Genomic DNA, 15053 nt, shown 5'->3' on the forward strand with positions numbered 1-15053 from the left:
CCTGTCCCCTCCTGGTGTCACCTGTGTCACCCCAGGTGTCACCTGTCCCCTCCTGGTGTCACCTGTGTCACCTCAGGTGTCATCTGTGTCACCCTTGTGCCACCCCACGTGTCACCTGTCCCTTCCTGGTGTCACCTGTGTCACCCTGGTGTCCCCTCAGGTGTCACCTGTCCCCTCCAGGTGTCACCCTGGTGTCCCCTCGGGTGTCACCTGTCCCTTCCTGGTGTCACCTGTGTCACCCTGGTGTCCCCTCAGGTGTCACCTGTCCCTTCCTGGTGTCACCTGTGTCACCCTGGTGTCCCCTCAGGTGTCACCTGTCCCTTCCTGGTGTCACCTGTGTCACCCTGGTGTCCCCTCAGGTGTCACCTGTCCCTTCCTGGTGTCACCTGTGTCACCCTGGTGTCCCCTCAGGTGTCACCTGTCCCCTCCAGGTGTCACCCAGGTGTCCCCGGTGTCCCCAGCCCCGGTGAAGGTGCTGTGGATTGGGGGGGGGGGGGGGGAAGGGGGAAGCCCCAAATTCCCAAATTTCCGCTCATCCCGGAGAATCCCAAATCCCACGGGGACCCCCCGGGACCCCCCAGGATCCCCCCCAGGATCCCCCCCAGGATCCCCCCGGATCCCCCTGGGACCCCCCAGGATCCCCCCGGATCCCCCCGGATCCCCCTGGATCCCCCCAGGACCCCCCAGGATCCCCCTCCCCAAAACAACCTCGGGGCAGGATTTGGGGTGAAATCCGGGGATTTTGGGGTTGGGATTGGGGGAATCCGTCCGGTTTTGGGGCTGAGGGGATTCCCTGATCCCAAAACCCCCTGGGACCCCCCAAATCCCCCCTGGGACCCCCCAAATCCCACCCCCAGCACCTCTGATTGGGATCCCCCTCCCCAAAACAACCCCGGGATGGGATTTGGGGGGAAATCCGGGGATTTTGGGGTTGGGATTGGGGGAATCCGTCCGGTTTTGGGGCTGAGGGGATTCCCTGATCCCAAAACCCCCCCAGGGACCCCCCAAATCCCCCCAGGGACCCCCCAAATCCCCCCCCGGGACCCCCCAAATCCCACCCCCAGCACCTCTGGTTGGGATCCCCCTCCCCAAATCAGTCTCAGGCAGGGATTTGGGGTGAAATCCGGGGATTTTGGGGTCGGATTTGGGGTCGGGGTTTGGCACAAGACGCTGCTCAGCCCTTCCAGGAGCTCCCGGCCCTGTGGGAACAATTCCTGGGGTTTTTGGGGTCCCGGATTTTGGGGTCCCGGTTTTTTGGGGGAACCCCCTCCCCAAAGCTTTAATCCCCTTTTTTTCGGGGTCCTTCCTCCTCCCTCACCCTTTAATTCCCGATTTTATGGGGTCGAGGGGTCCCAAAAATTCCCTTTTTGGGGTCACCCCAACCCTTTAACCCCGGGGTTTTGGGATCCCACAAAATTCCCTTTTTGGGGTCCCCAGATCCATTTTTGGGGTCCCCAAACCCCTTTATGTGGTCCCCAGATCCATTTTTGGGGTCCCCAAACCCCTTTTTGGGGTCCCACAAAATTCCCTTTTTGGGGTCACCCCAACCCTTTAATCCTGGCTTTTTTGGGGTCCCCAGATCCATTTTTGGGGTCCCCAAATCAATTTTTGAGGTCCCCAAACCCCTTTTTGGGGTCCTCAAGCCCCTTTTTGGGGTCCCCAAACCCCTTTTTGGGGTCCCCAGATCCATTTTTGGGGTCCCCAGATCCATTTTTGGGGTCCCCAAACCCCTTTTTGGGGTCCCCAGATCCATTTTTGGGGTCCCCAAACCCCTTTTTGGGGTCCCCAGATCCATTTTTGGGGTCCCCAAACCCCTTTTTGGGGTCCCCTCACCTGTGGCCCTATGTCACCTCCTCGGCCGTGTCCTCGGGGGGTCTCTGACCCTTCTCGTCCCCCCCCGGGGAACTTTTTGGGGTCATTTCCGTTTTTGGGGTCGTTTCCGTTTTCGGGGTCATTTCTGTTTTCGGGGCCGTTTCGGTTTTTGGGGTCGTTTCGGTTTTCGGGGCCGTTTCGGTTTTTGGGGTCGTTTCGGTTTTCGGGGTCGTTTCCGTTTTCGTGGCTGTTTCCGTTTTCGGGGTCATTTCCGTTTTCGGGGTCGTTTCGGTTTTTTGGGATTCGCTGGGTTCCGGGGGAGCGCTGGGACCCTGCGGGGTGAAATTTGGGGACATTTGGGGACACCCCAGAGACCCCCAAATGTCCCCATTGGAGGGAAACCCCCCACCCCAAATCCCGTGGGCTGAGAATTCCCTGGGGAATTTGGGGTCTCGTCCGGGATTTTTGGGGTCTCGTCCGGGATTTTTGGGATAACTCCCAGTTTTTGGCGTTCCCACTTTTTTTGGGGATCCCTCCCGGTTTTTTGGGATAATTCCCAGTTTTTGGGATCCCCGCATTTTTTTAGGGAATTCCCGTGGTTTTTGGGATCCCTCCCAGTTTTTGAGATTCCTGCATTTTTTGGGATTCCCAAATTTTTTTTAGGGAATTCCCAAGTTTCTTTGGAATTCCCGCTTCTTTATTTTGGAATTCCCATTTTTTTGGGGAGATTCCCACAGCTTTTGGGATTCCTATGGGGTTTTTTGGGATTTCCCATGGTTTTTTTTGGAATTCCCACAGTTTTTTTGGGAATTCCCGTGGGTTTTTTGGGATTCCTGTGGGTTTTTCAGGAATTCCTTTTTTTTTTTTTTAATTCCTGCAGGTTTTTGGGATTCCCATGGGGTTTTTGGGATTTCCCGTGGGTTTTTTGGGATTTCCCGTGGGGTTTTTTTGGGAATTCCGGTGGGATTTTTGGGATTTGGGGGTCCCCACCTGGTCGTTGCCCTCGGGGGGGCTCCTGCAGACGATGTCGCTGTACGGCGCCTCCCCGGGGCTCTCCTCGGCCGGCGGCGGCGCGGCCGCTGCGGGGAGAAAACGGGGAGAAAACGGGGAAAAAACGGGAAAAAACGGGAAAAAATGGGGAAAAATGATGGAAAAAACAGGGAAAAAACAGGGAAAACAGGAAAAACCAGGGAAAAAACGGGGGAAAAACCAGGGAAAAAAATGGGGAAAAACGGGAAAAAACGAGGGGAAAAACGAGGAAAAAAATGTGAAAAAACGGGGGAAAAAACAGGGAAAAAACGGGGAAAAACGGGATAAAATGGGAAAAAATGTGAAAAACCGGGAAAAAACAGGGAAAAAACGGGGAAAACCGGGAAAAAACGGGGAAAAAACGGGGGAAAAAACAGGGAAAAAACTGGAAAACGGGAAAAAATGGGAAAAAACGGGGAAAACGGGAAAAAACAAGGGAAAAAACGGGGGAAAAACCAGGGAAAAAATGGGGGAAAATGGGAAAAAATGGGGACAAAAGTGGGTAAAAATGGGGAAAAAAACAGGGAAAAAAATGGGGGAAAATATAGGGGAAAAATGGGGATAAAAGCGAGTAAAAAATGGGGAGAAATGCAGGGAAAATGGAGAAAAGAAGAGGGAAAATCCAGGGAAAATGGGGGGAAAAGTGGGGAAAAACAGGAAAAGTGGGGAAAAGAAGAGGGAAAAGTGGGAAAAACCAGGGGAAAGTGGGGAAAAAACAGGAAAAAGTGGGAAAAAGAAGAGGGAAAAGTGGGAAAAAAGAGAGGGAAAAGTGGGGGGAAATGGGGAAAAACCCTGGGAAAAGTGGGAGGAAATCCAGGGAAAAAAGGAAAGAAAAAAACCAGGAGAACGGGGAGACGGGAAAAAGGGGAAAACAAAAAAACAGGAAAACAAAAAACCAGGAAAAACGGGAAAAATGGGAAAACAAAAAACAGGAAAACAAAAAACCGGAAAAAATGGGAAAAATGGGAAAACAAAAAAACAGGAAAACAAAAAACTGGGAAAAACGGGAAAACAAAAAAAAAAAAAAAGGGAAGTGGGAAAACCGGGAAAACCAAAAACTGGGAAAACCAAAAACTGGGAAAACGGGAGCACAGGAAAACAGGAAAAATGGGGAGATGGGAAACGTGAAAAAGCGGGAAACGGGAAAAAGCGGGAAAACAAAAAAGCGGGAAAACAAAAAAGCGGGAAAAACGGGAAAACGAAAACTGGGAAAACCGGGAAATTTGGGAATTTGGGAATTTGGGGATTTTCCGCACCTGCCTCCGCCGCCTTCTCGCTGTTCACCCTCCAGCACCAGAAGGCGCCGCCGAGGGCGACGGCCACGAGGATCAGAGCCAGCACCACGTAACCGGAGGTGGAGAAAGCTGAGGAGCCTCCTGCGGGGACAGCCGTGTCACCCGGGGGTGGCACCCTGGGTGTGTCACCCGGGGGGTGTCACCGTGTGTCACCCTGACTGTGTCACCCTGGGTGTGTCACCCTGGGTGTGTCACCCTGAGTGTGTCACCCTGAGTGTGTCACCGTGTGTCACCTTCATCTGTGTCACTCTGAGTGTGTCACCCTGAGTGTGTCACCCGGGGGGTGTCACCCTGAGTGTGTCACCGTGTGTCACCCTGACTGTGTCACCCCTGGGTGTGTCACCGTGTGTCACTGTGTGTCACCTTCATCTGTGTCACCCTGACTGTGTCACCCTGGGTGTGTCACCCTGACTGTGTCACCCCTGGGTGTGTCACTGTTGTCACCCTGTCTGTGTCACCCTGTCTGTGTCACCCTGAGTGTGTCACCCTGGGTGTGTCACCCTGACTGTGTCACCCTGAGTGTGTCACCCTGAGTGTGTCACCGTGTGTCACCCTGAGTGTGTCACCCCTGTCTGTGTCACCCTGAGTGTGTCACCCCTGGGTGTGTCACCGTTGTCACCCTGTCTGTGTCACCCTGAGTGTGTCACCCTGACTGTGTCACCCCTGGGTGTGTCACCGTTGTCACCCTGACTGTGTCACCCCTGTCTGTGTCACCCTGAGTGTGTCACCGTGTGTCACCCTGAGTGTGTCACCCCTGTCTGTGTCACCCTGGGTGTGTCACCATTGTCACCCTGACTGTGTCACCCTGACTGTGTCACCCTGAGTGTGTCACCCCTGTCTGTGTCACCCTGGGTGTGTCACCCTCCCTATGACAAGGATGAGGATGAGGAGGATGAAGACAATGACGATGATGAGGATGGACGGCAATGAGGATGACGAGGATGACGATGACGAGGATGAGGATGAGAGTGATGAAGATGACAACGACGAGGATGACGAGGATGAGGATTACACGGATGAGGATGACGATGACGAGGACAACAATGCCGAGGATGAGGATGATGGGGATGATGAGGATGATGACAAGGATGAGGATGACGAGGATGACAAGGACAAGGTGACATGATGTCATGATGATGACATGATGTCATGATGATGACGAGGATGAGGATGACGAGGATGACAAGGACAAGGTGACATGATGTCATGATGATGACATGATGTCATGATGATGACGAGGATGAGGATGCCGAGGATGAGGAGGATGGGGATGATGAGGATGATGATGACAAGGATGAGGATGAGGATGACAATGCCGAGGATGAGGATGAGGATGATGATGACGATGACAAGGACAAGGATGACGATGACGAGGATGACAATGACAATGATGAGGATGAGGATGACGAGGATGCTGAGGATGACAATGACAACACCGAGGATGACGAGGATGACAACACCAAGGATGACGAGGATGACAACACCGACGATGACGATGACAATGACAATGATGATGAGGATGACAAGGACAATGACAACACTGAGGATGACAAGGATGAGGATGACGAGGATGCTGAGGATGACAACACCGAGGATGACGAGGATGACAAAGATGAGGATGACAAGGATGACAACACCGAGGATGACAATGACAACACCGAGGATGACGAGGATGACAACACCGAGGATGACAATGACAACACCGAGGATGACGATGACAACGCCGAGGATGACAATGACAACACCAAGGATGACGAGGATGACAACACCAAGGATGACGAGGATGACAACGCCGAGGATGACGAGGATGACAACGCCGAGGATGACAATGACAACGCCGAGGATGACAATGACCACACCGAGGATGACGAGGACGCCGAAGGCTCTCACCTCCTCCCCGGCACAGCTCCTGCAGGTCGAACACGGCCACCTTCTGATCCGCGGGGTTGCTGACGGTGCAGGCGTAGGTGACGTTGGTGGCGGCCAGCGGCAGCGCCACGCGCAGGGTGGTCCCGTCGGGTGACACCTGGTGCCGCCCGGCGCCGTCCGGCGACACCCGGCGACCCCCGGGGTCCCCCTCGGCCGCGCTGTCGCGTCTCCAGGTGACGTTGACGGCGCCGCTGCCGCTGCCCTGGCACTGCAGGGTGAGGTTGCACCACTCCAGGGTGCTGGCCAGGAGCCGGCTGCGCGTCCGGGGGCTGGGCACCGACTCTGGCGGCGGGGACAGCGCGGTGACACTCGGGTGACACTCGGGTGACACCGCCGTGATACCCGGGTGACACCCCTGTGCCACCCCCATGGCACCCAGGTGGCACCAGGACCCCAAAAACTGGAGTTTGGGGCACTGGTTGTCACCGGGCACAGCGCGGTGACAGCGCGGTGACACTCGGGTGACACCGCCGTGGTACCCGGGTGACACCCCTGTGCCGATCCGTGCCTCAGTTTCCCCACCCAAAACCCAACCTCGTTAAAGGAGTTAATTCAATTAATTAATCAAATTAATTAAATGAACCAATTAACGAAGCCCCACTCACCGTAGACGGACAGGTTGAAGGACTGATCCTCTCCCAGCGCCGGCTGCGACCCCATTTCCTCTCTGTGCCTCAGTTTCCCCACCCAAAACCCAACCTCATTAAAGGAATTAATTCAATTAATTAATCAAATTAATTAAATGAACCAATTAACGAAGCCCCACTCACCGTAGACGGACAGGTTGAAGGACTGATCGTCCACCAGCTGTGACTAAAACCTCATTTCCTCTTCGTGCCTCAGTTTCCCCACTCAAAACCCAACTTAAATTAAACTAAATGAAATCTAATTAAACTAAATTAAATCTAACTAATTAAATTAACTAATTAATCAAGCCCCTCTCACCGTAGACAGACAGGTTGAAGGACTGATCGTCCACCAGCCGTGACTAAAACCTCATTTCCTCTTCGTGCCTCAGTTTCCCCACCCAAAACCCAACTTAAATCAAATTAAATCAAACTAATTAATTAAATGAACCAATTAACGAAGCCCCACTCACCGTAGACGGACAGGTTGAAGGACTGATCGTCCACCAGCGCCGGCTGCGACCCCATTTCCTCTCCGTGCCTCAGTTTCCCCACCCAAAACCCAACTTAAATGAAATTAAATCAAACTAATTAATTAAATGAACCAATTAACGAAGCCCCACTCACCGTAGACGGACAGGTTGAAGGACTGATCGTCCACCAGCGCCGGCTGCATCTTGATCCTGGCCCCGAAGACGCCGCTGTCGCCGCGCTGCAGCTGGCGGATGCGCAGCGCCGTGCGGTTGAACACCTCCAGCCGCTTCCCGAAGCGATCCCGCGGGTCCGGCCGCTCGAAGCCCGCGGGTCCCACCTCGGCCACCTGGATGGTGGCGCCGGAGCCGCCCGAGAAGCTCCACTCGATCTCCTTCACCGTCTGGTTGGGCGGCAGCGCCGGCGCCAGCAGCACGGAGCCGCCCAGGACGGCGTTGACCTGGCGGGGAGGGGCGCGGGACTGGCCGAAGAGCAGCTCTGCGACACAAAAACGGCACCCAGAGGGCTTTGGGGACATCTGGGGACATCTGGAGAGGTTTTGGGGACGTCTGGAGAGGTTCTGGGGACATTTGGGGACATCTGGAGATGTTTTGAGGACATTTCAGGATACCTGGAGAGGTTTTGGGGACATTTGGGGACATCTGGAGATGTTTTGAGGACATCTGGAGATGTTCTGGGGACACCTGGAGAGGTTTTGGGGACATTTGGGGACATTTGGGGACACTCAGGGACATCTGGAGATGTTTTGGAGACATCTGGAGATATTTTGGGGACATTTGGGGACATTTGAGGACATTTGAGGACATTTGGGGACATCTGGAGAGGTTCTGGGGACATTTGGGGACATTTGGAGATGTTTTGGGGACATTTCCAGGACATTGGGGACATTTGGGGACATCTGGAGATGTTCTGGGGACACCTGGAGATGTTTTGAGGACATTTCAGGACACCTGGAGAGGTTTTGGGGACATTTGAGGACATCTGGAGAGGTTCTGGGGACATTTCGGGACATTTTGGGACATCTGGAGATGTTTTGGGGACATTTGGGGACATCTGGAGATGTTTTGGGGACATTTCCAGGACATTGGGGACATTTGGGGACATCTGGAGAGGTTTTGAGGACATTTCGGGACATTTTGGGGACATCTGGAGATGTTCTGGGGACACCTGGAGATGTTTTGAGGACATTTGGGGACATCTGGAGAGGTTTTGGGGACATTTTGGGGACATTTGAGGACATCTGGGGACATTTGGGGACATCTGGAGATGTTTTGAGGACATTTCAGGACACCTGGAGATGTTTTGGGGACATTTGGGGACATTTTAGGGACTTTCAGGAGCATTTTTGGGACATTTTGGGACATTCGGAGATATTTTGGGACATTTTGGGGACTTTTAGGGACATTTGAGGACATTTTGGAACATTTTGAGGACATTTGGGGACATTTTGGGGACATTTTGGGGCATTTTGGGACATTTTGGGACCTTTTGAGGACATTTGAGGACATTTGGGGACATTTGGGAACATTTTGGGGACATTTTGGGACATTTGAGGACCTTTTGGGGACTTTTAGGGGCATTTTGGAACATTTTGAGGACATTTGAGAACATTTTGGGACATTTTGGGACCTTTTGAGGACATTTTGGGACATTTTGAGGACATTTGAGGACATTTTGGGACATTTTGGGGCATTTTGGGACATTTTGGGACCTTTTGAGGACATTTGAGGACATTTTGGGGACATTTGGGGACATTTTGGGACAAAGCTGAAAGCGGCGGGACAAAGGCGGGGGAGGAGCAGGAGCGTCGGGAGCGCCCAAAAAAAGCGGGAAAAGCGGAAATTTTGGGGGAAAAATCGGCCAAAAAGGTGAAATTCCTTCCAGGAGAGAGAAAATTCCCAGAAAAAGAGAAGGAAAAATCGGGAATTTTGGGGGAAAAGCGGCCAAAAATGGTCAAAAGCGAAAAACTCGGGCTTCGGATGGGAATGAACCCCAAAAAAAAGAGAGGGAATTTGGGGAAAATTATGGAAATTTTGGAGTAAAATGATGGAATTTTGGGGGAAAATGATGGAATTTTGGGGGAAAATGATGGAATTTTGGGGGAAAATGACAGGATTTTGGGGAAAACGATGGAATTTTGAAGGGAAGGGATGGAATTTTTGGGGAAAAGGTGGGAATTTTTGGAAAAATGATGGAATTTTGGTGAAAAAAGACGGAATTTTGGGGAAAATTATGGAGTTTTGAGGGGAAGGGATGGGAATTTTGGGGGAAAAGGATGGGATTTAGGGAAGATTATGGAATTGTGAGGAAAAATGATGGAATTTTGGGGAAAACGATGGAATTTTTGGGAAAATTATGGGAATTTGGGGAAAATGAGGGAATTTTGGGGGAAATGAGGGAATTTTGGGAAATAGGACTGGATTTTGGGGGAAATGATGGAATTTTGGAGGGAAAATGATGAAATTTTGGGAAAATGATGGAATTTATGGGAAAACGATGGAATTTTGGAGGAAAACGACAGAATTTTGGGGGAAAATGATGGAATTTGGGGAAAAATGATGGAATTTGGGGGAAAACGATGGATTTTTAGGGGAAAACATTGGGAATTCTGGGGGAAATGATTGGAATTTTGGGGAAAATGATGGATTTTTAGGGGAAAGGACAGAATTTTTGGGAAAAGGATGGAATTTTAGAGGAAAAAGGGTGGAATTTCGAGGGGAAAAAAAGTCAGGAATTTGGGGGAAAATCAGCAAAAAAAGGTGAATTCCAGGAGAGGGTTTTTCCTGCGAAAAAAGCCAAGGAAAAGACGGAATTTTTGGGGGGAAAAGCGGCCAAAAAAGCGCAAATTTTGGGGGACGGAGCCGCGGCCCCGCGGGAATTCCGGGATCTCACCGGAACAACGCTCCAGGAGGGACTGGGTGGAATTCCCAGCCAGAATCTCCAAAACCTCATTTTCCGCCTCAAACGGCGCCTCCTGCAACAGCCCTGCGGAAAATTGAGAGATCGGGAGGGGTTTTTGGGGAGAATTCCTGAAAAATTGGGGTTTTTGGGGGAGAATTCCTGAAAAAATTGGGTTTTTTTAAGGAAAATTCCTGAAAATTTGGGGGTTTTTTGGGGAGAATTCCTGCAAAATCGGGGTTTTTTGGGGGGGGAGAATTCCTGAAAATTTGGGGTTTTTTAAGGAAAATTCCTGAAAAATTTGGGGTTTTTTTGAGTAGAATTCCTGCAAAATCGGGGGTTTTTGGGGGGGGAGAATTCCTGAAAAATTTGGGGTTTTTTCCTGAAAAATTTCAGTTTTTTAAGGAAAATTCCTGAAAAATTTGGGGTTTTTTTCCTGAAAAATTTGGGTTTTTTTAAGGAAAATTCCTGCAAAATTGGGGGTTTTTTGGGGGGGGGAGAATTCCTGAATAATTTGGGGTTTTGGGGTTTTTTTTTTGGGAGAATTCCTGAAAAAAATCAGGGTTTTTTTGAGGAAAATTCCTGAAAAATTTGGGGTTTTTTTCCTGAAAAATTTGGGGTTTTTAAGGGGAAAATTCCTGAAATTTTGGGATTTTGGGGGTTTTTTTTGGAATTTCCTTGGAAAATTCTCGCGCTCCCGGCAGCTCCTCCCCCCTCCCCCCACCCGCAGGCGCCGGGAATTTCGGGAATTTCGGGAATTGCGGGAATTTCGGGAATTTCGGGAATTTTGGGATTGGCGGCTCCAGCCGGGCACGGGACGGGTCCTTGGGGAAATCCTCGTTATCCCGGGATTCATTCCCGATTTTTCCCGGGTTGTATTCCCGCTTTTCCAGGGATTCATTCCCACTTTTCCAGGATTTCATTCCCGCTTTTCCAAAGCTTCATTCCCGCTTTTCAAGGGATTTATTCCCGCTTTTCCAGAGCTTCATTCCCGCTTTTCCCGGGTGTTATTCCCGCTTTTCCAGAGCTTCATTCCCGCTTTTCAAGGGATTCATTCCCACTTTTCCAGGGATTTATTCCCGCATTTCCTGGGTTTCATTCCCAATTTTTCAGGATTTTATTCCCGCGTTTCCAGAGCTTCATTCCCAGTTTTCCCAGGTTTCATTCCCATTTTTCCAGAGCTTCATTCCCGCTTTTCCAGGATTTCATTCCCGCTTTTCCTGGGTTTCATTCGCACTTTTTCCAGGGATTTATTCCACCTTTTCCAGTGTCTCATTCCCACTTTTCCAGGCTTTCATTCCCGCTTTTCCCGGGTTTATTCCCGCTTTTCCTGGGTTTTATTCCCGCTTTTCCAAAGCTTCATTCCCGCTTTTCAAGGGATTTATTCCCGATTTTCCAGGGTTTTATTCCCACTTTTCCAGGGATTTATTCCTGATTTTTCCAGGGATTCATTCCCGCTTTTCCAGGGATTCATTCCCGCTTTTCCAGGATTTCATTCCCGCTTTTCCAGAGCTTCATTCCCGCTTTTCCAGGGATTTATTCCCGCTTTTCCAGAGCTTCATTCCCGCTTTTCCAGGGTTTCATTCCCAATTTTTCAGGATTTTATTCCTGCTTTTCCAGAGCTTCATTCCCGCTTTTCCCGGGTGTTATTCCTACGTTTCCAGAGCTTCATTCCCAGTTTTCCCAGGTTTCATTCCCGATTTTCCAGGGATTCATTCCCACTTTTTCCAGGGATTTATTCCACCTTTTCCAGTGTCTCATTTCCGTTTTTCCCGGGGTTTATTCCCGCTTTTCCAGGGTCTCATTCCCACATTTCCAGGATTTCATTCCCACATTTCCAGGGATTTATTCCTTCTTTTCCCGGGTTTCATTCCTGATTTTCCAGGGATTTATTCCCGCTTTTCCCAGGTTTCATTCCCGCATTTTCTGGGGTTTCATTCCCGATTTTCCAGAGTTTCATTCCCGCATTTCCAGTGTTTTATTCCTTCTTTTCCCGGCTTTCATTCCCGCTTTTCCAGAGTCTCGTTCCCGCTTTTCCAGCCCCCAGGGAATTCCCAGGAATTTCGCATCCCCCCCCCCCCCCCCCATTTTCCCAACCCCCCCCGAGGGCTCCCGGGATTTTTCCCGGGATTTTTTTTTTTCCCAGGATTTTTTTCCCCCCAGGATTTTTTTTCCCCTGGATTTTTTTTTCTCCGGAATTTTTTCCCCAGGGATTTTTTTCCTGGGATTTTTTTTCCCCAGGGATTTTTTTTCCCAGGATTTTTTTTCCCCAGGGATTTTTTTCCTGGGATTTTTTTTCCCCTGGATTTTTTTTTTCCAGGATTTTTTTCCCCAGGGATTTTTTTCCTGGGATTTTTTTTTCCCAGGATTTTTTTCCCCTGGATTTTTTTTCCCCTGGATTTTTTTTTTTCCAGGATTTTTTTTCCCCAGGATTTTTTTTCTCCTGGATTTTTTTCCCAGGATTTTTTTTCCCAGGATTTTTTTTCCCAGGATTTTTTTTTTCCCAGGATTTTTTTTTCCCCGGAATTTTTTCCCCAGGGATTTTTTTCCTGGGATTTTTTTTTCCCAGGATTTTTTTTCTCCTGGATTTTTTTCCCAGGATTTTTTTCCTCTGGATTTTTTTTCTCCGGAATTTTTTCCCAGGATTTTTTTTCCCAGGATTTTTTTTTTTTCCCCAGGATTTTTTTCCCCGGAATTTTTTTCCCCTGGATTTTTTTTTTCCCCGGAATTTTTTCCTCAGGGATTTTTTTCCTGGGATTTTTTTCCCAGGATTTTTTTTCCCCAGATTTTTTTCCCCAGGGATTTTTTTCCTGGGATTTTTTTCCCCAGGATTTTTTTTTCCTGGATTTTATTTTTTCCCCCAGATTTTTTTTCCCCCAGGATTTTTCCCCACTTTTCCCACCCCGGCCTGGGATTCCAGAGCGGGAAAATCTCGGGATCGATCCCGTTTATCCCAAATTTTGGGCGTTGGGGAAGAGCAGAAGGAAAATTCCGGGATCCATCCACATTCCCGACCCAAAAAATTCCCAAAAAATCCCCAATTCCCACCCAATTCCCGCTTTTCCTTTTCCTCCTCCTCTCCCGCCTGGAATCGCTCCCAAATCCCGGGAATTCAGGAATTTTTTTTCCCATTTTTCCCGGGTTTTATTTTGGGGGAGGGGAGGAGGAATCGGCCCCGCCCCCTCCTCGCTAATTAATCCCCGAGGTTAATTAAATCCCTAATTAATCTCCCGGTGCCATTGGACGCTTTTCCCGCAGGAATTCCCTCCCCGGGAAGGTGTTTTGGGGTTTTTTTTTCCCGGGAATTTTGGGAATTTCCAGGGAATTCCCTCGCTGTGGGATTTACGTAAGGAGACGCTTTTTGCCCCAATCCCAGCAAGAAAAAAAAAAAAATCCACCCCCCCCGAAAAAAATCAAAATAAAACCAGGAAAAAATTCGAGATAAATAAAAAAAGAAAATCAAAATAAATCCCCAAAAAAATCAAAAGAAATAAATAAAAAATTAATCAAAATAAATCCCCAAAAAATCAAAAGAAAGAAATAAATAAATAATCAAAATAAATCCCCAAAAATTCAAAATAAATCCAAAAAAAATCAAAATAAATCCCCCCCCAAAATCAAAAGAAATAAATAAAAAAAAATCAAAATGAATCCCCCAAAAAATCAAAATAAATTAAAATAAATAATCAAAATAAATCTCCCCAAAATTCAAAATAAATCCCCAAAAAATCAAAATAAATTAAAAAAAATAATCAAAATAAATCCCCCAAAAATCAAAATAAATAAATAAAAAAATAATCAAAATAAATCCCCCCAAAAATCAAAATAAATAAATAAAAAAATAATCCAAATAAATCCCCAAAAAATCAAAATAAATAATAAAAAAAATCAAAATAAATCCCCCCAAAAATTCAAAATAAATCCCCAAAAAGATCAAAATAAATCCACCCAAAATTCTAAATAAATCCCAAAAAAATAAAAATAAAACCCCCCAAAAAAATCAAAATAAATCCCCCCCCAAAAATTAAATAAATCCAAAAAAAAAATCAAAATAAATCCCCAAAAAAATCAAAATAAACCCCCCAAAAAATCAAAAAAAAAACCCAAAAAAACCCCAAACAAATCCGCCTTGAGGAAAACGAGGAATTCCAGAGGATTCCATGGATCAGCGCTTCCCGAATATCCCGCGGGGGGTGGTTTTTTGTTTTTTTGGGGGGTTCTCCCCCTCTTTAAAACTCACCTGGGCCGAGCCCCAGCAGCGCCAGGAGCAGCGAGGGCAGCCGGGATTTGCTCCGGGGGAATTCCCGCTCCATCCTTGGAATTCTCTTGGAATTTTTAATTCGATTTTGATTTTTTTTTTTTCTTCCAAGGGAGAGGAAGAAGAGGAGAAGAAGCCCAAAAAAAAAAAAAAATATAATAAATTAATAAATTAAATTAAAATAAATCCGGAGGAGGAGGAGGAAGGAGGAGCGAGACGCGGGAGCACCGCGCGTTTATCCATCGGGGAAAAAAGGATGAAAAATCCCCCCCAAAAATTTGGGAATGATGGAAAAATTCCAGGAAAAAGCCGGGGAAGAGCGGAGGGACGGCTCCAGCATGGCGGGGGCCGCCCGTGACCCCCGACCCTGCGGATCAGTGCCCGGATTTGCGGCCCTGCCGCATTCCCGGGGGGGAAAAAAAACCTGGAAAAATCCCTTTTTCCCCAAATTCCTGAGCTTTCCCGGCTGGAATTGGGGTTGGTTTCCCTCCACCCCCCGCGGGGATGAGGAATTTGGGGAATTTCCCCTTTCTCTCTCTCTGTTTTCTCATTTTTTTTTCTCCTCGAGGAATGCGGGGAAAAGATTTTTCCAGGCGGGATTTGGGAATTTCGGGATTTTGGGGGATTTTTTTTTGGGGGGTTTTATTTTGGGGTTGGATTCCCGCTGGAAAATCGGGATTTTGGGGGAGGGAGATCGGGAATGTGGGCGGCGCT

At 48.7% G+C, this 15053-nt stretch overlaps 1 protein-coding gene across 2 annotated transcripts; it reads right to left on the minus strand.

The window, feature by feature from the left end:
* Positions 1-1033: 1033 nt before the first annotated feature.
* SLAMF6 (SLAM family member 6) lies at positions 1034-15053 on the minus strand. 2 transcript variants are annotated; one of them, XM_086866019.1, is made up of 8 exons: positions 14322-15053; positions 10076-10168; positions 7319-7660; positions 6027-6347; positions 4098-4217; positions 2803-2891; positions 1834-2144; positions 1034-1199 (listed from the first exon to the last, which is right to left on the minus strand). In XM_086866019.1, exons 1-7 carry the CDS (start codon positions 14392-14394, stop codon positions 1842-1844), a joined length of 1341 nt encoding a protein of 446 aa, XP_086722145.1. In that variant the 5' UTR covers positions 14395-15053; the 3' UTR covers positions 1034-1199; positions 1834-1841. The 2 variants fall into 2 exon arrangements, with proteins under 2 accessions (XP_086722145.1, XP_086722146.1); XM_086866020.1 differs by lacking the exon at positions 10076-10168 and having other exon boundaries at positions 14322-15052.

The sequence above is a fragment of the Cyanistes caeruleus genome, chromosome 30 (assembly GCF_971803275.1).
Source record: "Cyanistes caeruleus chromosome 30, bCyaCae1.hap1.1, whole genome shotgun sequence".
Taxonomy (NCBI): Eukaryota; Metazoa; Chordata; class Aves; order Passeriformes; family Paridae; genus Cyanistes; species Cyanistes caeruleus.